This window comes from Rattus norvegicus, chromosome 10 (genome assembly GCF_036323735.1).
Source record: "Rattus norvegicus strain BN/NHsdMcwi chromosome 10, GRCr8, whole genome shotgun sequence".
In the NCBI taxonomy this organism is placed as follows: domain Eukaryota; kingdom Metazoa; phylum Chordata; class Mammalia; order Rodentia; family Muridae; genus Rattus; species Rattus norvegicus.
The window spans coordinates 5,012,976-5,040,000 of NC_086028.1; the positions used below are offsets into that span (position 1 = coordinate 5,012,976).

At 44.2% G+C, this 27,025-nt stretch overlaps 2 protein-coding genes and 1 long non-coding RNA gene across 12 annotated transcripts in view; 2 read left to right on the forward strand and 1 right to left on the reverse strand.

Moving 5' to 3' along the window:
- Zc3h7a (zinc finger CCCH type containing 7 A) overlaps nt 1–6,662 on the forward strand; it is a 39,491-nt gene extending 32,829 nt beyond the window's left edge. For 5 of the 7 annotated variants that reach the window (XM_008767490.4, NM_001108262.2, XM_063269280.1 and 2 more), the window contains 4 exons: nt 2,112–2,220; nt 2,809–2,942; nt 4,285–4,448; nt 5,775–6,662. In XM_008767490.4, coding sequence (XP_008765712.1) covers nt 2,112–2,220; nt 2,809–2,942; nt 4,285–4,448; nt 5,775–5,964 — 597 coding nt within the window. In that variant the 3' untranslated portion in view covers nt 5,965–6,662. Of the gene's footprint in view, nt 1–2,111; nt 2,221–2,808; nt 2,943–4,284; nt 4,449–5,774 lie in introns of those variants that run through there. The other 2 variants (XR_594546.4, XM_063269282.1) reach the window with 1 other exon arrangement.
- On the reverse strand, nt 497–5,775 carry LOC134480745 (uncharacterized). Its single transcript, XR_010055506.1, has 2 exons — nt 5,576–5,775; nt 497–5,303 (listed from the first exon to the last, which is right to left on the reverse strand). It is a non-coding gene; the product is annotated as an uncharacterized LOC134480745 (long non-coding RNA).
- Nucleotides 6,663–9,488: 2,826 nt separating the features above from the next.
- Nucleotides 9,489–27,025, forward strand: part of Txndc11 (thioredoxin domain containing 11) — a 57,495-nt gene continuing 39,958 nt past the window's right edge. Inside the window, 4 exon segments of one of the 4 annotated variants that reach the window (NM_001127532.1) lie at nt 9,489–9,854; nt 14,916–15,132; nt 17,539–17,636; nt 23,360–23,489. In NM_001127532.1, the coding sequence (NP_001121004.1) occupies nt 9,613–9,854; nt 14,916–15,132; nt 17,539–17,636; nt 23,360–23,489 (687 nt within the window). In that variant the 5' untranslated portion in view covers nt 9,489–9,612. 4 annotated transcript variants of the gene reach the window in all.

The window sequence follows — 27,025 nt, forward strand, 5'->3', positions numbered from 1 at the left end:
GCAACATGCCAGAGTGTCTCATCAGAGAAGCCAGGAACATGGTCCTCTTTGTGACTGGGAAAGTGGAGGAAGCACAGGATGAGTGTTGCAGCACCTCTGTGCCTTGTAGCTTTGTAAAGCTTAGTGCAAGTCACAAGGCCTTGCTAGGCAGTGATCTGCTCTAACTGAAGTGAAGTCAGAAGGCGTTTATGTAAAAGGAGATGCATTGGAACCCTGATATCTTGGGCCATAAAGGATGAGGATGTGTTATTAGAGAGTTGGCTAAAACAGGGCTGCTGGGCTGGGTTGTAGCTCAGTGATAGAATACTTGTCTAGCATGTGTGAGGTCCTAAGTTCAATCCCCAGAATTGCCAAAACAAATAAGTCATTCTTTGTAGTTCCTGAGGTTCTTCCCAGGACTGTTGGTTTTTCTTTAAGCTTGAATATGGTGAGGTCTATTTTAACGCAACTACTCAGCAGCTTTATTGACTCTTTTTCCCCCCAATCATGTTAGATGTTGTAGGGACCCTTTTTTTTTTTTTTTTTTTTTTTTTTTTGTTGTTCTTTTTTTTTTTTTCGGAGCTGGGGACTGAACCCAGGACCTTGCGCTTCCTAGGCAAGCGCTCTACCACTGAGCTAAATCCCCAATCCCGTAGGAACCCTTTTTTTAAAGTGTGTGTGTGTGTGTGTGTGTATGTGTGTGTGTGTGTGTGTGTGTGTGTGTGTGTTATAGAGATTGTGGGGAGGTAGGAACACCCTCCTTCAGAAGGAGCCTGTAATATTCTGTGGCTTTATTTGCCTATCTGGTAAATGGGATCATTATGCACAAGGACAGTAGTCTGTTATGGGAGTCTCTAAAGCCCAGTGCCTGGCCTTGTGCTTCATACTCCCTGTTCTTTATTTTTGAGTGACTGGGTAAGGCAGGGGTGGCAGCTCACCCTGTGACTCCAGCACTTAGAAGAGTCACTACAAGTTTAAGGCCATCCTGGCTTATGGCTTAAGGCTAGCCAGGGCTACATGAGCAGACCCTTTCTCAAAGTCTCAAAAGAAAACGAACAAAAAGAATGTATCCAAGTCTGTGATGAAGCTGACTCAGTACATAGACTGCTGGCCGCCTGTAGGTTTTCATGCGAGGTTACTGATTTCATCCCAGGAGAAAATGTAATGTTGAGAGTTTTCAAAAGCAGATGCTGGGCATTCACTGTTGTGTAAGGTAAGTAGTGGGAAAGGCCAGTTCCTGGTGAAGAGCACATCAACCCAGTTAGCAGTTAAGGGCTTTCGCAGCAGCACAGCCAGCCACCTGCTGAGACCTTTCTTGGTGATGGAGGATCTTCTGTTTCTTGGGGACTAGTGATTCTTCCAGAAAACTTGTCTGATGATCACTGTCACTTCATTCTCCTACTCCTGCCACCTTGTTCCCCTTGTTAATTAAAATTCCACTTAACCGGAGGAGTGCTGTTGGAAAGCCTCTTTATCACTGGTTAGAGCATCAGGTGTCTTCAGATATACTGTATCTAGACTTGTGGTTAAGGTTAGCTGTGTGAGGTCATTAGCACTTCGAGTCTGGAAGCTTCCTGGCACTATCTAGTAACCTGTGGAGCAAGCTAAGTTCTCTTTCTGTCCCGAGTTCTGATTTGGAGGCATCGTGAATATTATGGGAAGAGAACAGTAGCCACTTGACAGAGAGGGTATCATGTTCACTGCAGAGATGAGATCCCTAGTATGTGGTTTTGTAGGAAATTTGTACTCCTTAAATCTGTGCTTCACTTTCTTTGGAAAACTTTCTGAAACAGAAATGTTTGCTATCACTATGTGTTTTGGGCTGCTGGTGCATTTAAATAGAATTCATCTGAAAATTTGTGCTACTCAGCATTAGCACTGATCGCAAGACTTATTTTGCTCTAATGTAAAATCAGTTATACTAAGCAATGTATATGTAGTGTCTTTAGTGTATATGTGTGTGCCCGCATGTGCCGTGCCTGTGTGTGTGTGTGTGCATGTGTGCATGTGCGTGCGTGTGTTCGCGTGTGTGTGTGTGCATGTGTGCATGTGCGTGTGTGTGTTCGCGTGTGTGTGTGATTTTGTCTGTTATGTATTATATATATTATATTTGTATTTTTTTCTCAACACAGCTATGCAACCATATTGCTAATAGAAAAAAGTGTCAGTATGTTGGCAACTGTTCCTTTGCTCATAGTCCTGAGGAACGGGAAGTGTGGACTTACATGAAGGATAACAAAAGTAAGTTCATCTGTCTGTCCTTGATACCTGTGAGCACACACGCAGTTCACAGGTTTGGGCTGCAGCTCTGGTGCTGCTGCTGCTTGCTGGGAGCACTACCATAGCCTCTGTGGTGTGCAAACTTGTGATATGCATTCTGTTAGGCCACATTTGTGTGAATCTGCACTTCTACACCCTGCATGTAATAGGCATGTAACCTCCTTAAAAGTTGTCCGGGACAGCTCAGTTCCTCTATGACTCTAGACAAGATCAGTTGTGGCCATCAGATAGGTGGGCGTTTGAGAGGTGTTTCAGACAGCATTTCACTTTTGAATCTAAATAGTTTTACTACAGATTTTTTGTTTGTTTGCTTTGTTTTTTGAGACAGGGTTTCTCTATGTAGCTCTTGCTGTCCTGGAACTCAACCTGTAGACCAGGCTGGCCTCAAATTCAGAGATCCACCTGCCTCTGCCTCCTGAGTACTGGGAGTAAAGATGTGCACCAAGTTTGTTTTGAAGGTGTAGCAGCAGAGGCAGTCCACGTGCTTGTGTGTATTTGAATGGCATTGTGTGGTTGTCGCTGAACACAGGTCTTTTATTTTTTTTTCAGTACATGATATAGAGCAGTTTTATGAACTCTGGCTGAAGAACCAGAAAACTGAAAAAAGTGATGAGACATCCAGTCACTGTAGCAAAGAAAACGGGAAGCAGATCCACATGCCAACAGACTATGCGGAAGTCACTGTGAGTACCGCTGCTCACGCAGGCCTGCTGCAGGGCTGCCCATGCAGCCTTGCCTTCCTCCCTTCTCCAAAGCCTGACCCTGTCCCCTGCAGCCTGTCTCCCTCCACTGTCTTTTTCCTTCTGTGCTTTTTTGCCATTAGCTTAAGTCTCCTTGTGTTGAAATTGTCTTGCTTAATGTCTTAATTTCAAAACCATAAAGAAGCTTGGTTGGGACGTAGCCCAGTTGGTAGCGTCCTTGCTTAGCATGCATAACACTCTGTTTCATCTTGGCACTGCGTAAACTGGATGTGGCGGTATATGCTTTTAATCCCAGCACTCTTGAGAGTTCCAGATGAAGCGTCAGAAATCCAAGGTCATCTTTGGATGCCTGGCAAATTGGAGGCCATCCTGGGCTACATGAGAACACGTCTCAAAAGCCAATCATGACACCTGAGGAGATGCACACCTTTCAGCTCATCACTTGGAGAGTGGAGGCAGGTGATTTCTTAAGTTCAAAGCCAGCCTCTTAGAGCAAGTTTCAGGTCTGCTAGGGCTCCACAGCGAGACCTTTGTAAAAAGTAAAGGCAACATGAATGGCTTGAGCCGGTCTCTCCTAGTGACTGACGTTAGTGCTCTGTCTGTAGATTAGGTCCTGGAGATAAGGTGGGAAGTGTGTGTGTGTTGTGCCCAGAGGAACCAGGGTGCATTTCTCCATGCTATGTTTATATATCAAGCAGTGACGTGCCCCCGCCCCTCTGTAGCCCAGGCTGATCGTGAATTTGAGCAGTCATCTTTACTTAGCCTCCAGAGCACTGGGATTATAGACATGAACCGCTGTGCCTGGCCATCACTCTGTGGCTCTTGTTCATTTGTAGTCAGCACCTGGCAGCAGCGCGTGCTCCTGCCACTTGTTTCCTGCTTTCAACCCTGCATCTTACCCATGCCCTCACACTGCAGGGCTGTTGTCTGTCCCGGTCCTGTGTGTGTGCTCAGGACAACCTGAGTGTGGGTGTCTTATAGCACTTCAACCTTTCCGTGATGTGCACCTCTGTCCTTGCAGGGCCAGCATCTTTACTTTCTGGGTGCCTAATACCTATCTTGTGTTGTTGGGATTCGCTCGTGTAGAATTGCTGTTGCTTATTCTAGGGCTGGCCTGCTCTGACCTTGTGCAGCTCCTGCTTTCCCTCAGGGTGTTAACCCAGCTCAGAACACCTAACTGCCTTTCAAATGACATTTCTTGTGCATTGGTCTGATTTTGGGTTATATGTCCCTCGCTGGCTTCCCCAGATTGGAGCCTGCATTAAGCTCAGGCAGCAGTGGGAGGCACAGGCTCTCAGGCAGCACGTCTCCCTGCACCCTTTAGGTGGACTTCCACTGCTGGATGTGTGGGAAGAACTGTAACAGTGAGAAGCAGTGGCAAGACCACATCTCCTCCGAGAAGCACAAGGAGAAGGTTTTCCACACTGAGGACGACCAGTACTGCTGGCAGCACCGCTTCCCCACAGGGTACTTCAGTGTTTGTGACAGGTATGTAGCCCTACAGGTTCCCTGTGAAAAGAGCTGATCACATGTCATTGCGTCTGCAGACAGAGTAGGAAGCGGGTGGGAGTCTTGTAATGGTACTGTGCCCTGGCAGGCCCTAGAATGCCCAGGAGTGCTATGCCGGTACACCTGTCCACACTCTCCCTCGCCACCTTTGCAGTCTCTGAGCTCATAACCAGTACTCATCCAATTAGAAGCGGCCTTTAAGTTATATTTTAAATATAAACTTAGAATACAGCATTGTGTTGGACAGATGGCTTAGCAGTCATGAGCACCTGCTGCTTTTGAGAGGCCCCAGATCTGCTTCCTACACATCCAGGTGGCTCACAATTACCTGTAACTTCTGTTCCAAGGGGTCGGACATGGTCCTTTGGTCTCATACATACTCAGGCACATTTATATACATACATACAAACAAACAAACAAACAAACAAGTATTAGGTGGTACACATAGCTTTAGTCCCAGCACCCTAGAGGCAGAGGCAGGCAAATCTCTGAGTTCAAGGCTAGCTTGGTCTACAGAGTGAGTTCTAGGATACACAGAGAAACCCTGTCTTGAAAAAAACACCCCACGCCCTCAATTACTGTTTGTGTTTAATTACTAGATTTAGAGCCTTTGACTTGGGGACCCAATCAGAGGGATAGGATACATAAGGCCCAACATCACAAGAAAACAAAAATATTCTTGTTGGTTAATTTTAAAAATCATAAGATCTTTAAAATATTTTTCTTTTTACATACCCCACCCCCAGGCTGAGGCTGGGAGGTTGGTCCAGCAGGTATGAGCAGCACTTCCTGCACAGGCCTCCAGAATCCATGTGAAAAGCCAGCCGTGTTTGCCTGTGGGAAGGGCAGGGACAGGGGCTGTTGGAGCTTGATTCCCAGCCTTGCTTAGTTTGGGTGGGAGACTGTTTAAGGGGATTGGGTGGAGAGTGATGGAGCAGGACACCCAGTGATCCTCCTCTGTGTCCACATCCCAGGCAAGCTTGACCACTGAGCTAGGCTTCCAGCCCTAGTCAGGACTTTGTGATGGAACACTTTTAAGTGGTTTACAGATCTGATTTCCTTGTTGTGTATATTGTGCCCATAAGAGATTTATGTCCCAGACTTACCCTTCTAACTGGGTCTGGGATACCACTCCATGGTTAGAAGGAACTGTGCTCAGTAGGCAGGAGGAGGCCCTGTGTTCTCTCCAACAGCCATAAGAGAGGGAATGACAACTTTATGACGCCAGAAGGTGTGGGCAGATCGGCCATGCAGCTGGAGAGGAGTCACGATCCTGTCTCTAACTGCATCCTTTACTGCTGACAGGTATATGGATGGCTCCTGCACAGAAGGAAGCAGCTGTAAATTTGCACATGGAAATGCTGAACTTCATGAATGGGAAGAGAGAAGGAAGGCCCTTCAGATGAAACTCCAGAAAGCACGGAAAGATCATTTAATTGCCCCAAATGATAATGACTTTGGAAAATATAGTTTTTTGTTTAAAGATTTAAAGTAATATGCTGGCTTTTATGTAACCCAATCGGAGCACTGACCAGAAAAATTGCAGGTGTTGAACGGCGCATAGCAGAGGAGCTGCAGATTTTCTGCTTGATCAGCATCTATCGTTCCTCCTGAGCAGCAACCATAGTAGATAGGACAGGCTGTTTGACAGGCCTGGCTAGGCTCTGTGCAGCCACTGGCATCAGATGGCGGCGACTTGCTTCCAGGTTGCACTCTGTTGGATAGAAGTTTGGCTGAGGTGTGTTGGGGAAGAGGGTAAGGTTCAGGATGACTCTAAGGGAAGAACCATGGCCACGAGAGAATAATGTACACTGGGATTGGAATGAGCGAGGGATGAAATTCCCTCTGTGTTTTAGTGGAATGAATGTATTTAATAAAATAATAAAGTCTGCTACTTATCTGTATGTAGGTTGCTAAAAAGGATTTTCTTAACTCAGATTTTTAAGCCAAATAACCATTTAGCACTAGGGTCTGTTAAATGGGTATTTTCTGTATTTGTATGTCTCACTGTGATAAGGGAACTGATGATCATGCACATCAAGAATATTTTAAAAGTAATCAGTGGACACAAATTTTATTTCTTGGTCTTTTGCTGCTTAAATGATGATTTTTGAAAGATTAAACTTGTACTGCTGGTATTGTGTAGCGTATGGACCGATATTGCTTGTAATAAAAGATTTTACATAGAGATGACTTTCGTAGTTTTGGTGTGGTCCTTTCTCCATCAGGAGTTATTGGAACTGGGGTTTAGAGAGGTTTTGTTTGTTTTTTGGTGTAAGGGGTGCTGGGGCTTGAGCACTGGGGCTGGCACTGTACCTTTGAACTAAAAGCCAGCCTGTTTTTACCTTTTCTTTTGAGGCGGTTGAACATGTAATCCTCCCACTGTTCTTCCTAAGTAGTGAGGATAGCTGTATCCCTGGGCTGAGCTCACCAAATGCCTTTGCATTTTGATCTTACATAGTCCAGCCTAGTTAGTTTTGGACTCCTGATCCTCCTGCCATCACCTCTCAGGTTGCTGGAGTTAGGATTACAGGAGTGCCCCCAAGCCTGGGTGTACAAGTGAGCTGGGTTTTATTTTCTAGTTGATTATTAGTGGATGTGTGCACACCATGTGTGGGGACACATATGTGCCAGTGTGTATAGGTGACAACTCTGATCAGATCTCTCCTATCACTTTTATGAGGGTCTGTTGACTGAATTCAAGTTACCACTTTTATTTTATTTTTTTTATTGCTGAGGTCTCTCTGTGTAGCTCTGACTGGGCTGGATCTCAAAGAGAGCTACTTGCCTCTCCTTCCTAAGTGCTAAGATTAAAGGTGTACCCCACTACCTAACTGGTCTCATAAATTGTTTTTTAAAACAGTATTTGTATTTGGACAGTGAGTGACAAGCTGCAAACTGGAGGTACATGGAAACAGCTTTTCTCTCTACCCTACTGCCTCAGGATTTGGAGTGATTATGAGGCTTCTCATGGTGTCAAATGATTAGCTGGGAGAGGCCAGCTTCTTTAGACATGACCTGTGGGATCCTCAGAGGCTCTGTATATCCAGCACCCTTAACAGGCCCTTGGGGGTCACTGACAGATCACTGAGGGCTTGTATAAGACGAGACACATAGAAATAGCTATTAAAGAAAAGCTTATCTCCCTGCAGCCCAAATGCTGTCAGAGGCAGGGACCCGCCAGGAGGGAGGAAACTAGCAGGGCAGTGGTTGGTGGGCAAGGTTGCACGGTATGCTTCCTTCGAGGCAGAGGCTTCACAAGGAGCCAGTCCTTTAGTTGCCCAGTCAGAATTACTTCCTCAGAATAAATCTCAAGAGGTGGGATGCTTACGAACCTAGGAAAAAGTTTGGGCAAGCTGCAGATTGTTAAAGGTGAGTAGCATGTGTAGGGGATATGGGGCCACTTCCAGTACCCTGATGATGGTACAGAAAACTAATGATAACTGGCACACGTTAGGACTTGGTTATCTCCACGATGGTTTTTGTTAAAATAATCTTACAATTTTATGTGTACAGCATATATATATATATATATATATATATATATATATATATACACACACATATATATGTATATATTACATACACACAAATATGTGTATATATACATATATAAGTATATATACACATATAAGTATATATATATATATCCATATATATATATATATATATATATATATATATATATGTACATACACACACCTAGTGCCCATGGAGGTCAGATACCCTAGTACTGGAGCTGTAAACTTCTATGAGCCTCATGTGGGTGCTGGGAATTGAACTCTGGTCTTCTAGAACAGCCAGTGCTCTTTAAATCACTGAGCAATCTCTCCAGCCCACATGGGTGGTTTTAAAATTAACATTTGATCTAGGCTGTTTACCCCTCCCCATCAACTTTACAAAAAGATTTTATTTTTAATTATGTATGACTGTGTGTGTACATGTTCCATTTGGTACCTTGGAGGGTATCAGATTACCTGAAGTGACTGGCCTTGAACTCTATGTAGTCCTGTTACATGTGGTCCTCTCGTTTTCCCTGAGTAGTTAGGGTCACAGTTGTGTGCCACCAAGCCTGGTTAGAAAATTACAAATATAAAACGCATATAAACGTGTGTGCGTGCGTGCGTGTGTGTGTGTGTGTGTGTGTGTGTGTGTGTGTGAAGATAATCACTCTGTAGCTTAGGCTGGCTGAGATACTAGGTGTGAAGCAGACAATGCCGTGACTCCATTGCCTTACAAGCTTTAATTACGTCTGCTTTCTGTTTCTGTGGATTTGCCCATCAAACATGGGTCATAGAAATGGGATTTTACTAACGGCTGGGTTCTTTTGTTGGATGTACTTGTCTTATGGTTTCTATTGCTGTGGTAAACACATGAACAAAAGCTACTTGGGGAGGAAAGAGTTCATTTTGGTTACATTTTACCATCATAATCCATCATTGAAGGAAGTCAAGGTAGGATCCTGAAAGCAGAAACTGAAGCCGAAGGCATGCTGCGCTACTACTACATTACACTGGTACAGACTAAGGTGCAGAGCAGACCGGTCTCCGTCTCATTTCTGTGTCCTCCGGTCCTTCTCGCCTCTGCACGAGGCCCCCTTTCTGAAAAGCAGAGATAACAAACTGTAGCTATGTTCTGCAGAGTCTTTCGACCAGAGCACTAGCGACAATCACCGCTCCGAAGTCGAGCAAAGAACGACTAGAGCCCTAACAGTATAGGGAGGTTCCGAACAACGGAAGGACCCGGTAGGAGACATCACCCACTAGCTTCCGGGTTCGAGGACGTAGCGCCTGCGCAGTCCCCTCGTGAAGGGCGGGGTCGAACAAGAGTGACTGTAGACCTGCGCAGTCTGTACAAATGAGGCGGGGCCTGTGAAAGGCTGACGCGGCCGCGAGTGCTTCGAGCACCCGCGCAGACTCCGTAGGCTCGGGGGCGTGGCCCCGAAGGGCGTGGCTGCCCGGGAAGCGGGCATTCGCGCAGGCTCCGGGTCAGTGGGCGGGGCGTCTCTGAAGTGTGGCTGACGTGGTGAGTTCGGGTTAGTGGGCGCCGCTGGCTGAGAGGTCTGCGAGCGACGTGCGGGGCCGGGTTCCCGGGCCCGAGGTGGCGGCAGCGGCGGTATAAAGCCGGCCACGGGGAGCATGTAATGTCGGAATGCGGAGGCCGCGGCGGCGGCGGCGGGAACAACAGCGAGGACGCCGAGGACGAGGGTGGCGGCCCCAAGGGCTCCGGCTCCCTCAGCCCGGCCGGGGCGGCGGCGTCCTCGGAGGGCAGGATCCGCCGCGGATTGCGCGGCGCCTCGCTTATGGCGCGCCAGCGGCCGGAGCTGCTGTGCGGCGCCGTGGCTCTCGGCTGCGCCCTGCTCTTCGCCCTCAAGTTCACCTGCAGGTGAGGCTACCGGGACTCAGGCTCCGCGGCCAGCGCTCTGCCAGCCGGGTTGCGCGGGGTCATCTCGGGGCCACCGGGGTCGGGGGTTGTACACCTTCGGGGATGTCGAGCCTGACCTTGCCTGCGACCACAGGCTTGACCTTGCCGACAGCCGCGGTCCCCCACTGTCCTAGTTCCGCGTAGAGACGTTTCAGGGTGCTGCCCCATATCAATTATGTACCGAGGGCGTTTTGGCTATGTTTCTGAGCTGCTTCTCACCTGTTGGGGTCTCTCGGGGTGTACATGTCAATTCTTGCCCAGGCTATAATACTCTGTTCTAATGCATTCCATTTACCTCAATGCTTGCAATGTGGTGATTCACAAGCCATTTAAGGGTCTTAGTCGCTTTTGGGAATCCAGGCACGCATTTGATATACTGACAGTGCACGTTTTGTACTCAGCACCCTTTACTGCTGAAGACAAAAATCCCTGGAGTTCTCATTGAGGTGATGATATACAATAAACAAACACTTCAGAGACCTTAATAAGTGCTGTGCAGGGAATAGAAGGATGAGCGTGGGTAGGACAGAAAGGGCCTTCATAAGAAAATGGCATTAGAAGCTTACACAAGGAAAGGAAGAGGCAGTGGTGGAAGACCTGGGATAAGATCTATTACAGAGCAGTTAAGTGCAAAGATCTGGAGTCTGGGCAAAATGCTCTTTTTTTGTGAAACTTGGAAAAGGCCTGAGTAGGCTGGAGTTTAGGAAGAATGGAAGCTAATGTGCCTCTTTTCAGGAAATTGTGTAGATACAAAGTTTACATTTCAATTATAATCCTTGCCTCAGATTATAAGTGTATCATTTGAGATTGCAGTTTATAAAATCTATTGTCACTTGACATATCCTCTTGGCACTGCTGTCCAGAGGGAGATTTTTCTGGTTACGGATTGAGTGTATTGAACACAATATGAAATCCCCGAGGTCAAGATAGGTCAAAAATTGGGAGTTTTAGGGGGAAGAGACTAATTCTTTTAGTGTTTGCAGTGTGTTCGGTGCTGTGCTACTACCAGGATTAAAGGCACTGAAAGTATTTGTCATCACACCTGGCCTGGAGTTTGAACTTTTTATCTTGAGCAACTAGACTTTTACTGTCTTTACAAGGAAAATACAGAAAGTATTTTACAAGGTGGAGTATTGCAACTTGGCATTTGGATTCAGATTAACAGTCCTTTTCCCACATCAAGGAATTGATTTACTTCAGTTTGCCCAGCTGTGAAAACAGTGTTCAGTGTTTGATCTGAGACAAAAACATGTGACTTAGTGGATAGAAGTGACCTTTGTGATGACAGGAAGATTGAAGAGTCTAAATCAGTTTGGGGAGCTGGCAGGATGAACTCCTTGACTGCTTTTGGCCAGGAGAGTGAGCCTGCAGTCTCACTTCTTTAAGCATCTTTCTATGGTGCTGGCAATGTGACAGCCTTTTTAATAAACTCAGATGAATTTTTAAAGAGTTTATTTAGTAGAATGGTGTCGTGATATTATGGTACAACGGACCCTAACATTTTTTTAAAGATAGATTTATTTATTTATTTATTTATTTATTTATTTATTTATTTATTTATTTGGTTCTTTTTTTTCGGAGCTGGGGACCGAACCCAGGGCCTTGCACTTCCTAGGCAAGCGCTCTACCACTGAGCTAAATCCCCAACCCCTTATTTATTTATTATATATGAGTACACTGTAGCTGTCTTCAGACACACCAGAAGAGGGCATCAGATCTCATTACAGATGGTTGTGAGCCACCCTGTGGTTGCTGGGAATTGAACTCAGGACCTCTGGAAGAGCAGTCAGTGCTCTTAACTGCTGAGCCATCTCTCCAGCCTGACCCAGACATTTTTGTTGCTCTTTCCTTATTTTAAGATCTTTAATGAAGACAGAGGCTTAAGGAAGAATACATCGGGTCTGTTTTTCAAATTTTATTCACAGCTGGGTTCAGAGTAGGTGGACTAAAAGAAGGTAGATTTGGAGTTGAGCTGTGGTGAGTTACTGTGGGTGTTCTGGGCCTCTGATCTTTGCCTGCTTCTGTTCATGGGCACTCAGTCTCCATGCGTCTGTTCTGCTTGCTTTCCTCTGATGTTTATTAGGAGTAAAGCTTCTGTGACTTTAGAAGGGAGGTTTAAGGTATAGGTTTCATATAAATTGAATTTATGAGTTAGCAATATGGCTTAGTGGGCAAAGCACTTACCGCACGAGCCTGACAGTCTGAGTTTGGTCCTAGAGCTCAGGGTGGACGGAGAGAACAGATTCAAGTTATCTTTGAATGCCCGCACTCACACACATCATGCTCACAGACAGGAAACAATTTTTCCCCTAAGATAGGATTTCTCTGTGTAGTCCTGGCTGTCCTGGAACTCACTCTGTAGACCAAGCTGGCCTTGAACTCAGAGATCCACCTGCCCTCTGCATCCCTGAATGCTGGGATTGAAGAACCGGGCCACCACACCTGGCCATCCTTTTTTTTTTAAAAAACATTGTTTAAACCCTCACTGTTTACAATTAATTCTTTTGTTTGTTTGTTCGTTTGTTGTTTTGTATATGCTACATAAACTTAAGAATTGTAGGAAGTCTCTCATTTACACATAAATTTTGAAAAATATAAAGCAAAATTTGAGAGATACAGGAAAAGGGTCTGTGGTAGAGCAGAGGGCCATGCTTCTCTTTCCTGGCTGTTTAGTTTTGCTTGGTTTGTGTCTCATCTGACTTTCATCTGACTTCTAACTTTAAGAACTCCTTGTCACCTGTATTTATCCTCAGACTGCATTATTTTGTGCTAAGCATGCAGTTTTTCTTTTTGTTTGTTTTTGAGACTGGGTCTCATATAAACCAGGGTGATTTGAAACTCAAACTCCTGATCAGACTGCCTTCTCCACTCAGGTGTTGGGATTGCAGGTGTGTATAACCATGCTTGGCTTTAAAAAAAAAAAACAACAACAACAAAACCAAGCCAAACAAACAAACACTAAATTATGTGTCTGTGTATGTGTGTGCATCTGTGTGGGTGTGTGCACATGAGTGCAAGTGCCCACAGAGCCCAGAGGCATTGGATGCTCTAGAACCTGAGTCACAGGTGGCTCTGGGAAACAAGCTTGGCGCTGCTCTTGCAGGAACTCTTGCAACTCTACACTCTTTTTTTTTTTTTTTTTTTTTTGGTTCTTTTTTTTTCGGAGCTGGGGACCGAACCCAGGGCCTTGCGCTTCCTAGGTAAGCGCTCTACCACTGAGCTAAATCCCCAGCCCCACAACTCTACACTCTTAACAGTCCCCTGGCTTTGTATTTGAGTCTCACTTTAACCCAGGCTGGCCTGGAGCTTACTGTCCTGCTTAACTGTCTGAATGCTGGAATTAAAAGTGTGTGCCTTCATGCCCAATTTAACTTGCATTTGAATTGTAGGAAAATAATTCTACCAATGAACAACCTTTAGCATCTCTTCAGAGCACTTTTCCTCACCTCTGTGCACGTTGTCTGCTTGTCTGTCATTCAGGCCTCAGTTTAAAAGGTACTTGGTTACCACCTCCTCCCCGTATTATATCTTCATACTGAGTTCTCCCACAATAGTGGGCATTTCGTGTAGTCTTCATTGCTGATTGTTTATACCTGTTTCTTTGCCATCTTCCTCCTCTGTGAAGAAAACTTTCGGCAGCAGCCTCTGTGTGTCTGAGCCATAAAGCAGTTACTCGGGGAGTTTTTGAATGCTTGTGTAAGGGATCACACTTTTCAGATTAGGGAAGTATCTTCTATAGGTAGAACACAGTGGGGAAATGTCTCAGTAAGTAAGTTTGTTCCTCTGAACTCTTTTTTTTTTCTGTTTTGCATTCCATTACAGCCCCTCATATCCACTTTATTTTTCCTGTTGGCATAATTATTTTGAGATTCACTCAAGTTATGGTACATACTGTGTGCACATGGTACCTTCAGAGGCCAGAAGAGGACAATGCACTGCTGCTGCTCCTACTTCTGCAACCTTTATTCATTCATTCATTCATTCATCTGGGGAATGTATGGTTGTCAGAGAACAATTTGCCTCAAGTTGGTTCTTTCCTACCATGGGAGTCTCTGGGATTGAACCCAGCTCCTCAGCCTCGGTGGCAAGTGCCTTTATGCTACTACTGACATACATAAATTTGGTTTTTGAAATAATCCTTTGGTAGCCCAGGCTGGTGCTTGATCCTATCTCTGCTTCCTGAGTGCTGGACTCTGTTTTTATATTTTAAAAACTATCTTTTTTATGTGATAAATAACTGGGATTTGTTTTGTACTAGCAGTCACTTTTTAGTTGAATGGTTTAATTTTTTTAAATTGTGATTATTGACACAGTTGTTTTCATTTCTACTTTCTGGGTTTTATTCTTTCTTTACTCCTTTACTTTCTTTTGGTTTAATGTATTGTTTTAAGGCTCTGTGGTCAGGGGTTTATGCTCTAGCATTGTACACATGTGCCTGATGGGAGAGTTGTAGCCTCTTTGACTGTGGGGAACCTTTCCAGTTAAGGCTATTACTTTTTCTTCCTCTTTCTTACCACTGAATTAGTGTTTGTGTGGTCTATGCTATTGTTGCTTTTCCCTGAATGCTCTGGCTAGATATAGTTCAACTCCCCTTAATAAATTATGTTTTCTAAGGGTTGAGTCAACTGTAAGTGTCTCCTATAGGAACTGCTCTCATAGTGCTGGATGCAGTTTCCTCACACTTGTGAACTACAGAGCAGAAGCAGCAGTGCCCCCAGATCAGTGGCTATTGTTGAGTGTCAGGCTCCAAGGAGGTGATGCTGGAATTTGGGTGGTGAGCGGTGAGACCATGGGTCGTGTCATTCTTTACTGCTTTCCTAACCTACACCTGCAGGGACGATACCCAGCATCTGTATTGTCCCAGGCAGGTATCACCTTAGCACAGGGTATTGGTTCTTGTTCAGGACAGCGCCTTGTAAACTCAAAAGAGGCCTTAAAAAAAGCCTTCTCTCTTCTTCCATACAAAGCTGTAATGGGAGAAAAAAGTAAGTGGAGAAATCATTTGTGTTTACTCTCTTTTAGTCGAGCAAAAGACGTGATAATACCAGCAAAGCCGCCTGTCAGCTTTTTCTCCTCGAGATCTCCAGTCCTTGACCTCTTCCAGGGGCAGCTGGACTACGCTGACCATGTCCGCCAGGATTCTGAGGTGGTGGTGCTGTTCTTCTATGCCCCATGGTGCGGCCAGTCCATTGCAGCCAGGGCAGAAATTGAGCAGGCAGCCAGCCGGCTTTCAGATCAGGTAATGTGTGCTTCCACCCAAGCAGTGACTGTCAAATCTGCATGAGAGAGGATGGCCCTTCAGAGAAATTATGCCAGACTGGCAGTGATGTCCAGGTAAATTCCAGGGCCTTGTCAGGTGCAAAGCCTGTGAAGAAACAGGAAGAAGAGTCCTGTCAGGATGGTCAAGTGGCAAGGGAGATTCAGTCCTGTGGCTTTAGGAGATGTGGGCTTGCCCAGGATACCAGGTTGTGTGATACAGCGCTGAAGCTACATAGTAGAGACCAATGTTCTCTCATGTTCAGCCTATGTGTCTTGTTAACTCTTATGTTGTAAGTGGCACATAGGCCCTGGTGCAGGTGTGGAGTTAGCAGACAACTCGAAGGAGTCAGTACTCCTCTACCATGCAGCCACCTACTTAAATGTTTATACGGGAAAAGTTTATGGATAAAAAGACTAAAGGTTGCTGGGTGTGGTGACAAATACTTTTAATCCCAGCACTCGAGAGACTGAGGCAGGCAGAGGCAGGCGGATCCCTGAGTTGCAGGCCAGCCTGGTGTACAAAGTGAGTTCTAGGACAGTGAAGGCTACACAGAGAAATCCTGTCTTGAAAAATAAAAAGGAAAAGAAAAGATTAAAGGTACTTCCCACCAAGCCTGAGTTCAACTTCTTGGGGTCAGTTCTTTCCTGCCTTTCTGTGGGTTCTAGGGATTAAACACAAGTCACTAAGCTTTTGTGGCAAGTGCCTTTACCTGCTGATCCATCTCACAGGCCCCTTGGTAAATTTGCGCGCGCACACACACACACACACACACACACACACACACACACACACTCATTTTATGTATATGGTGGTGTTTTGTCTGTATACATGTACACCACATAGGTGCCTGGTGCATTAGGAGGCCAGAAGAACGGTACCTTACCTCCTGTAACTGGAATTATAGGTCGGTGGTTGTGAGCTACTATGTGGGTAATGGGAACTGAACCCCTATCTTTTCAAAGGACATTAGTGCTCTTAAACAAGCAATATTTTAAAATGGGGGCTAGGTGTCCTGTCCAGGTCCACAAAACCTTTTTAACTATTTTATACCTCAAAGTACCAGGTACATTCCTTATACAGTTTCCTGAGAGGAATCTCAGCATTGGGAGGTCAGTGCCTTCCTCATCTGTATAGTGAGTTTGAGGCCAGCTTGAACTACATGAGATCTTACCTCAAAAGAAAAGCTGTGTGCGTGTGTGTGTGTGTGTGTGTGTGTGAGAGAGAGAGAGAGAGAGAGAGAGAGAGAGAGAGAGAGAGAAAGAGAGAGAGAGAGAGAGAGAGAGAGAATTACGTGTTTGTGGTATGTTCATACATAACAGTTACACACATACACACACATACATGTAACTGACAAGATGGCTTTATGACTAAGGGTACTTTGTGTTAAGCCTGATGATCTGAAAATTGAAAGTAGTATATCATATCATATCATATCATATCATATCATACCATATCATATCAACTTTTCAGGAAGGAAGCAGGAATTTTAAGGGAGCCCTGGGCAAGCACTCAGTATATAAGCATTAGAAAAGTACCACTTTCCTAGTCACTCCCCTGTTCTCCAGAATTTGGAGAACAAAGGTCTGTCTGTATGTAGGAAGCAAAGAGGAAACCCATTTTTTCGTGTTAAGGCTAACTTAGTTTGTAGCTAGCTTAGTTTAAGGGAAGTGTCCTGATTAATGGTGTAATAGCCACAGTGCTCCTGTGGGCCCAGCACTGTGCTCATCCTCACAGCAGCTTTTCAGGCTGCTGTTTTATTAGTTTTGGCTTTGTAACTTCGTGATCTGCCTCCCTTTGCCTTAGAGGTCCTGCGATTAAAAGCACACCTGCTTATTTCATTAAAAGAAAAAGGAAAGATTTACTGTTTTTACTTTTTATACATATGACTGCTTTGCCTGTGCATATGTCTGTCTACCACATGCCTGGAGAGAGCACTGGGTCACCCTGAGGGTGGAGCTCCTGGACTTAGAGACGGTTTCAAGCCACCATGTTGGTGCTGGGAATCCAATCTGTGTCCTCTGGAAGAGCAACCAGTGCTCTTGTGAGTCAACTCTCCGTTCCCTGTTTTCATTTTGTAGATCATGCTAGCCTGTATATAACTCATGGTAATTCACCTACTTCAGCTCCCTCACTGCCCCAACCCCACTCTACCCCTGCCCCTTATTCCCACGCCCCAGGGTTGGGATCACAAATAGGAGCTACCACTGCGTGCGAGTTTTGTTTTAGTGGTAAATGTCACCTTCGAAAGCGTGAAACAGGGTTGGTTTGTTTCTTGTTTAATTCCTTCTGTTCTAGCAGGGAAGTCGTTCTGTTTCTATAGTTTTAAGTCTCGGTCACTGTTGAGTGGCTATTCATAGGCACATGAAACATGCTTTGCCTCTGCAGGTGTTGTTCGTGGCAGTAAACTGTTGGTGGAACCAGGGCAAGTGCAGAAAACAGAAGCATTTCTTCTACTTCCCTGTGATACATCTGTATCATCGGAGGTAAGGGTTTGTGTTTCCACTCCCACTGCAGTCATCAGTCATCAGGGAACCTTGTTATACAAATTATTAGTCAGTGTGGGAAACTGAGGAAATGCAGATAGGCAAAAATAAGTTTAAAAATGGAAAGGCATTTGATGATTACATTAGCCATGTGCAGCTAGTCTGTTTAGATTGTCCTTTTCTGTGAATATATATGTCTGCACTCAAGTTGTAAGCGTGAGATGTGATTGGAAAGAATGTAATGTTATTTCTAAAATTGTTCTCTCTCACTTCCGTGAATGTATCAATGTGTGTACGTTATAGCACTGTTTTTAAAAGATGAATTACTCCATTGTATGGCTGTACATTTTAGCTACTCAAAGCTGTTACACAATCCAGAAGTACACCCTGTCCCTCAGCCTGTTAACCTGGTAGTGTAGCATACTCAAGATAATAGCTTTTGCTAGCCATAGTGCCTATGACAATAATCTACGCTTCTTGGGAGGCTGAGGCAAGAGAATTGTTTGAGGCCAACGTGGACAACTTAGTCTCAACCAAATATTAATTTAGTAGTTATGTGTTTCCTAACATGGGTGAGATCTTGGGTTCAATTCTTAGCCTTGCAATAAGGAGGAGGGGATGTAGTACCATTTCTTTCAGTTAGGAAGAAAATTATTAGTGGTTCATAGTTCTGAAATGACAGAGGTTCGAAACCCTCAAGTTTCATGATTTTTTTTTTTTTTTTTTTTTTTTTTTGGCCTCTAGTTGCAGTCATTTTGCCTAAAGCTACGTGTGGTTTTTATTTTAAACTATCTTGTTCTTGTTTTCAATCCTTATTTTTAGTTATAGGTATGTGAGTGTGTGGTATGAGCACATGTTAATGCAGGATGTCACAGCCCTTGGAGCTGGAGTTAGAGACAATCATGAGCTGCCAGACATGGCTGCTGGAAACCGAACTCTGGTCCTCTGTAAGAACAATTACATCCTCTTAACTGGAGAGCCATCTCTCTTAGGCCCGGGATTTACTTTATTATTTATTTATTTATTCTTTATGTGTGCTTAATATATGTGTATGAACTGTGTGCATACCAGAGCATAAGGAGATTGAACAGAAAGCATCAGACCTGGAACTGTAGCTACAGGGGGTTCTGAGCCACCGTATTGATGCTGGGAATCAAATCCAGGTTCTTTAGAAGAGTAGACAGTGCTCTTAACCATTGAGCCAATCTGCAGCCCATCCATTCATTCATTCACTCATTCATTCATTCGTTCTTTTGCTTGTTTAATTTGTGAAGTGGTGACAGGACCCCATTATTTATTTATTTGTTGGTTGGTTTGTTTGTGGGTAGTGACAGGATCTCTCTATGTAGTCCTGGCTAGCTTGGAAGTCACCATTATCAGCCAGGGCTGTCTGGAACTTGGAAAGATTGCCTGGCTTCTGTTCCCTAGTGCTGAGGTTAAAGGCATGTGGTACCAAACCTTCCTTTGTTGGATAAGGGGTCTCATGCTGTACCCTAGGCTGGCCTAGAACTTAGTGGTCCTGCCTTAACCTCTCACAAGTGCTGGGGAGGTAGGCATGCTGCCACCACATTTGGCTTTAAGCTGGTTGCTCTTGCTGTGTATATGTTAATGTTTGGTGTTGCAGATGTAACTATGGATGTTAAGTGATATTTGAAAAGCTAACTTTGAGCTATTTATTTAGAGACACGGTTTCTCTATAGCCCTGGCTGTATAGGAGCTCAGTGTGTTCAGCCAGGTTGGACTTGGACTTAGAGAGCTCAGCCTGTCTCTTCCTTCCCAGTGTGGGGATTAAAGGCTTGTGCCACCCCATCCAGTTTATTTATCTTAATCTTTGAGGTGGTCTCATTTTGTATCCCAGGCTAGCCTTGAACTGATGATCTTCCAACCTTAACCTTCTAGGGCAGAAGATGGTATTTGGGCTTCAGTCGGTGTGATTGGCTTAAAGTCTGTGAAAGGCCAAATGGGTAAAAACTTGATTAGTGAGAGCTTTATTTTTAAGGTCTCCTTTCCCATCCTCATGTACCTCCTGGGCCTCATTAGTAGGGATTCACAGTAGTCACAGCAAACTGTTAGTGACACACTCTATCCTTTTCCTTCCCAGTCCCACACATCTAGCATAAACTGTTAGCGTCATATAGTGTTCCTCAATAACTGATATTATTTACACAACACCACCTTCCCACTCTCACATGCTCCACTGTATGTGAAGTGCTTGTGGAATCAAAGGAACAAGCTAAGCTAGCTTCTCTTAGTAGCCATTTAGATTGGTTTCAAATTTCCCCACTCTGCTTCTTAAATACAGGGTAGAGTCCCAGTGGCCATCTCAGGCCTAGTTCTGTCTTTGCAGAGGTGAGGAGAAGGCACTGTGCTGAAGCAGACTTTGCATTTATCCTACTGAGGTCCCTTTGCTACTCCTCGGCCTTTACTACTCCTCGGCTCTGTCCAGTGGGGTGGGTAAAACCTTGTAGGCTGCCAGAGGTGGATTCAAGCTGATTTGACATTAAAATGAACTTACCCTTGAGTTGAGACGAAGGTCTTTTTGAGAGGCCCAGGAATACACATCAGCTGTTTGCGTTCTCAGCTTCTGTAGATTTTAGAATCCACAGTCCCAACAGCGTTGTGCTTCATGCCTTTAAACTGAGAACTATGAAGGCTGAAGCAGGAGGATTGCTGTGAGTCTGAAGCTACTCTGAGCTAGTCTTAAGGTTTGTGAAGAGACACCATGACGTCATCAACTCTTCTAAAAGGGAAACAAGTCCAGAGGTTTGGTTCATTTTTGTCTGGGCAGAAGTATGGCAGTGTATAGGTAGACAGAAGTGTGGCGGTGTATAGGTAGACACGGTGCTAGAGAAGAGGCTGAGAACTCTGTATTTGGATCTGCAGGCAGCAGGAGGAGAACTAGCTTGTGCTTCTGAGACCTCAAAGCCCACCCCTTAGTCATCCCCCTCCTCCAACAAAGCCACACCTTCCCCAAGGCCACACCCTTCAATAGTGCCACTCCCTATGGCCCCAAAGGGGCTTTTTTTTTTTTTTTTTTTTTTTTAAATCACCACAGCTACTATGGGAAATTCTGCTTGAAAGGAGGATCCCTGTACTAGCACCATGTTTTCTGCACTGGCGCTTTGAAATGCCTTGCATTCATCTTAGCCTGCTGCTTTACTGGCTTAAGTCTGTTCACATGCCTTTTCTGCTCACATTGTCACATAGGACCCACTGTGCTGGTATAACAATGCTGAGCACAGAAACTCCCGAAGGTACCTTCTTGTGTTCTGAGAGGCTACAGGCCTCAGTTTTATACATATGCGTGATTGGTTCCTTCAGCCGAGTGTTCCTGGGCATTCCTGGCACTCACAAGCTTCTCCTGCTGACAGTGGTCACATGTCCCCACTGGGGCTCAAGGCTGAGCAGATGCCACTCTGTGTATTTTGTTGCTGCTATTGCTCCCGTTTCCTGTACTGCTTTTATCTTGGAACTACTTCAACTAACAGCTCTCTGTTTGTGGGATGGGTTTTAGGGCTTGTATTGATGCCATCCCAAAGTTGGTGATAGTTTGGAACATGGAAATGGGTTCTCACCACCTGTTAGCGCCCAGCTCTAGACCAGCCCATTCTACACTGATGGCTGCAGTCTGGGATTAAACACGTGTGTATCTTGCATCTTAAGATCCTGTTGTCCTTTTCAATTTACTAGTACACTTTACTAGGAAAACTCAGCAAAGCCTGACCCCTTGAATAGATGAGAATTCTACACGGCCCTTTTTGCTGGACAAATATGCTATCAGATGCTTTTTTGATTTTTTTTTCTTTATCTAATTCATTGATTCATTCATTCATGTCATTCATTCATGGTATATTTGAGACAGGTTCTAAAATAGCCCAGGCTGGCTTCAAGTTTGATTTAGATACAGATATGAATATATGAGGCCAGTCTTTGCTACTTTGTGGGTTCTTCTTTTTTCCACCCTTTATTTCCCTGGTCTCATCCCTTAACATAGGAGAGAAACAAGGATAGAAGGGAGGGGAGAAATAGTCAACCTCCTGATTCTAATTTCTTTCCTTTTGTTCTTTGACCACAGCTACTGACAAACTCCCTAAACAACCAGCAACCACGAGCCCTGCCTCTCAGAGGTCCTAGCACCCAGAGTTCCAAATGCCACACAATCTGAGGACAGCCCCAGGAGCCCATATCCCTACTCCTGGGATCAAAACAAAGCACATGCTTATAATCTGTGTGTTTTAAAGGAACAAAAATTCCAGAATTGTCATTCCAGATAAAGATTTAGATAAAGATACAGATACAGATAGATCTGAAGATCACCTTGATCTACCTTCTGGGTGCTAGAATTAAAGGTGTGCACTAGTAGACTTGACCTTTTTTTTTTTTTTTTTTTCTTTTTTCTTTTTTCTTTTTGTCGGAGCTGGGGACCGAACCCAGGGCCTTGCGCTTGCTAGGCAAGCGCTCTACCACTGAGCTAAATCCCCAACCCCCCCCCTTTTTTTTTTTAATTAAAATTTATTGGCAGTTGATAGGTTTGGTGATGTGGTGGTGGCAACTAAATTTTTTTTTAATTAATATTTTTCATCTGTGTAGTTCTGGCTGTCCTGGAACTCACTATGGAGTTCAGGTTGACCTGAAACTGCCCACCTGTCTATGCCTCCCAAGTGCTGGGATTAAAGGTGGACAGCGTCATGCCCAGCCCTTTGAGTTGATGGAGTTCTTACTCCATCACCCAGCCATGACTGTAGAGCGTTGTGCTTACTTCTTTTCACCCTTCTATTCCTTTTTTGTTGGATCCTTCAGTAGTGTTCACTGAAGATCTGAGCTTATCTTTCTCATGATAGTTTTTATAACTCTGTTATACCATCATGAGTACAGCGTGTATATAATTCTTTCCTGAGCTCTGTCCATTGCTGCTGCTAACAGTAAACTTAATGCCAGTCTCTGTAGAGAGAAGAATAGTTGCAGAGTCGCTGAATTCCACATGCCACCTGTTACTCAGTAACATTCGAGTATATTGTAGGCCACTGAGAGAGATGAAAGACACTGTCTAGGAGGACACTGAAGCAGCCAGGTGAAAGTCTGATTAGTCTAGAAGGATCCCTGTGTTACTACTTCATAGCTGGATCAGATTCCTGTGCATCCCAAAACATGGATGGGATGGACGGAAGGGAGATGTACGGGAGGGAGCGGAAGGAAGATCACACGTACACCTCAGTTTTATCCTTGCCATTGTGTTCTGTTGTAATAATACTTTAACACACTGAGTCTTCGTCTGAGTGCTTTTGGAAATATTAGTAATGATTTTTTTAGCAGGCAGAGGGTCAGCTGCCCATGTTTATTTCAGTTTCATGTGAAAGGGATCTGTCTATACATGTGGGCAATTATGGAAGAGACCCTGGAATTTCTCAGTATGCGGTTACTTTCCAAGGTCAGACGCCTTTCTCTTTTAGTAGAAATATTATGTGAACTAATCTTTCTTTTGGAGACTAGAAAGAGTTTGATTTGCAGCTGGATTAAGATTGATCGTATAGAAGTGCTTTTGTGTTGCCCACCTAAAATGTGGATTCTCTGTTCACCTCCTGGGCAAAGCAGGTTGCTTGTCTCTGAACCAGTTGCTAAAGCAAAAATGTTTTCATTGTATGGTGTTGATGGCTTTTGTTACACATTACAGGTTTAATGCATGGTATATTGTTTTTATTTACTTATTTATTTTTTGGTACTAGTTTTGGACCAATTGAATACAAAGGCCCCATGAGTGCTGTTTACATTGAGAAGTTTGTTCGCCGGGTGATGAAACCTCTTCTCTACATCCCATCTCAATCAGAATTGCTAGATTTTCTCTCCAACTATGAGGTACCTATCTTTTCTTATCTCCTGTTCCCAATACTTTTTACTCGGTTCAATTGGATTGTTTATATTAAGTGGTTTTTAGTTTACTTTGTTTTATTTTGGTGTGGATTGTACAAGATGGTAGGTTTCATTTGGCATTTTTATTCTTTAAAAAGTCTCCTGGATTTCAGCACTTACAGAAATTATGTTGGGTGCTGGAGATCTGGTCTAGGGATTAAGAGCACACACTGTCGTTTCAAAGAGACTCCAGTTTAGTCCTCACACCCTTTAGGTGACTGGAAACTGACTGTAACTCTGGTTTCAGGAGACCTCATGCTCCACGTAAGAGCTCCATGAGCTTCTAATTACAAGGATAGCTGGCTAAGTGAGCTTTAAAAGACCAGAATACTTGCAGCTCTTGTCTCTGTTTTGTTTGGAGATTTTAAGCAGACGTTGGTCTCGTCTCAGTTGACTAGGACATGGACTTAGCTCATAGTTGCTATGAGCTACTCATTCTAAGCATATGCTGTGGTCCTACAGCATTGCACAATGAGCACCTGCTTTTCTTGTCAGTTTTAGTTTAGCTTTCAAAACAAGAAAGGCCACAGATAGGAGGTTGGAGAGGTGACTCAGTGGCTAAGAACACTTGTGCCTCTCCTAGATGACTCAGGTTCAACTTCAGCACCTACATCAGTTGGCTCACAGCTGCCTGTAACTTCAGTTCTAGGATATTTGAAGCCCTCTTCTGGCTTCCAGGAGCACGCCCACACATACACATGCATAAATAATAAAGTCATTTTAAGGTTTATTTCATGTGTATGGGTGTTTTCCCTGCTTGTATGCCTATGCACCACATATGTGCCTGATGCCCACAGGAAGACGAAGAGGGTGTTGTGTTACCCTGGGACTAGAATCACAGATAGCACCATGTGGGTGCTAGGAATTAACCCAGATTGTTTGGAAGAGCAGCCAATATGCTTAACCACTGAGCTGTCTCTCCAGCCCCTAAAACAAATCTTTATTTAAAACAAAACAAAAAACAAAATAACAACAAAAAAAACCCGCAATTATAATCCTTTCTGTTTTATTTAAGTCTTTCTGGTTTTGTTTTTTCCAGATAGGGTTTCTCTGGGTAGTATTGGCTGTTTTGGAGCTCTCTATAGTCAAGACCCCTTTTTTTTATATAGAAATTAGTCTAGCTTACTAACATGGCTTTTTTCCCCTGTGGTTCTGTTGCCAGCTTTAATACCTCTTAAATTATTGTTATTGTTATAAGATTTTGTTCTATTGGGTTGTTGGGTGGGGTAGAGTGTGCATCCTAGTACTTGGGAGACGGAGGCAGTCAGATCTTGTTTGAGGCCAACTTGTTCTGCATAGTGAATTCAGCCAGCAAAGCATACATATCTTAAAAACAAAAACCAAACCTTAATTTGCATTAGCTTTTAAAATAACTTAAAAATTCATTTATTTAAATTGTATGATGATGATGGTGGTGGTGGTGGTGGTGGTGGTGGTGGTGGTGGTGGTGGTGGTGGTAATGAGACAAGGTCTTTCTACATAGCCCTGGCTAGCCTAGAACTTACAATGTAGACTAGGCTGGCTTGGAACTCACGGAGATCCACCTGCCATTGCCCCCTGAGCACTGGAATTAAAGGTGTGCACTACCACATTCAGGTTAAAATAGTTTTTAGAAAAGAATATTGTGTGATTGTATAAGTCTGTGTTTGTCACTTGTTTGTGAGTGCCTTTGAGGCCAGGAGAGGGAACCGGGTTCCCTGGAACTAGAGTTTCAGTGCTATGTGGGTGTTGGGGCCAGACTTTGATCTTAAGCAAGAATAGTCAGTGCTCTTAACTGCTAAGCCATCTTCTCTCTAGTGCCTGGGTGCTCTTCTCTGAGGTAGGATCTCAGTCCCAGCCCAACCTCCAGCTCCAAGTGTAGTTGATCCCATTCCTCACCTTCCGCGTTGTTTGGGGACGTGAGCTGAGGGCAGTGTTTTGTGTTTATTTGAGGGTGACTTGGAAGTAAGGTTAGTAGCTGTTCCAAGCTAACCTCAAACCTCCAGAGTGGCAGTTAGCACCCGAGTTCTGCAAACTAGGGAGAAATCGGAGTCAGGCTCAAGTCAGAGCTTAGTCTGCCGCCGCCTAACTCTGTGGCCTTGGGCTGATGATCTCATCTCCTTAAGCCTTTATTTTCTCATTTATAAAGCAGAAATAATCTAGATAAGACTAATCTCTAAGCACCCAGGAGGGCAGAGGCAGGCTGATCTGCATAGTGAGACTCTCAAAAAACAGATTAACAAGTAAAAATTAGGTAAAAAAAAAAAATCTTTGGGTTGTAGTTCCAATCAATGGAAGCTATAAGTAAAAAAAAAAAAAAAAAAAAAGGAAAAGGAAAAATTTTTTAAACAAATCTTATCAGTAAAATTATTATGAGGAAAATTCTGGATGTTAGGATTGCTATAAAGACTTTAAATGTTATAATGGTAGTGTTGAGTTCCTTATTCATGAGAAAAACTGCTTTTATAACTAAGAGGTCAACTGCTGCCATCCTCCAGTCTTGCTCTACTGCCATGTTGGTTGAGCACTTTGCCCAGTTTTGTCTCATTTGGGTTCTCGTGATCCTCTAAACGGGCAAGGAAAAGAGAAATGAGAGAGGAGCTGCAGAACAACAGCACATGGTGTAAAACCCCAGCGAGTCTTCAGCACATCTGCAGCCAAGGTGGGCCACGTCTGCACCTGAGAGATAGGCAGCGCTGTTACCCTTCAGCTGTGGCAGAGGAAGGCTTGCTCCTTTGGTTTTTGTTGTTTATTTGAGGCAAGGTTTAAGTCTAGCCCAGACTGGCTTCAAACTTGCTGCGTAACAGAAGATGACTTTGAATTTACGGACCCTTCTGCTTCTACCTCCCTGATTCTGGGTTTATAGGCTTGCATCAACGCACCTAAGATATGTTGGGCTGGACTTTAACCCAAGGCTTCCTGGACATTAGGCAAGCACTTTGCCAACTAAATCGCATTTTTACCCCTCTACTTCATTGATTTTTTTTTTCCTTTAAAATACATATTTAAAGCTGGGCAGTGGTGGCCCATGCCCTTATTCCTAGCACTTGGGAAGCAGAGGTAGATGGATCTCTTTGAGTTCAGGGCTTACATGGTCTTACTGAGTTCCGGGCCAACTTGGGCTGCATAGACATTGAGACATTGAGACATTGTCTCAGGAAAAAAAAAAAGCAACAACAAAAAAATCCATGTGTATATGGTGTTGTGTGTGTATGTGTGTGTGTGTGTGTACACGCACGTGTGTCTGTGTCTCAGTCAGTCAGTGTCACACATGAGTGCATTTGAAGGCAAAAACTTGCAACATGCACATATGGATGTCCAAGGACACCTTTGGAAATTAGTCCTCTTCCATCATGGATGGCAAGGATGAAACTAAGGGCGTTAATTTTGTGGAATAAATGCTTTACCTATTGTTGGCACAGTCTGCCTCATTTCGTATGGAGGGCACATGTCATAAGTAAAGGGCTCAGTTGGCTTTATCAAGTCTAATACCTAAGCTTCTT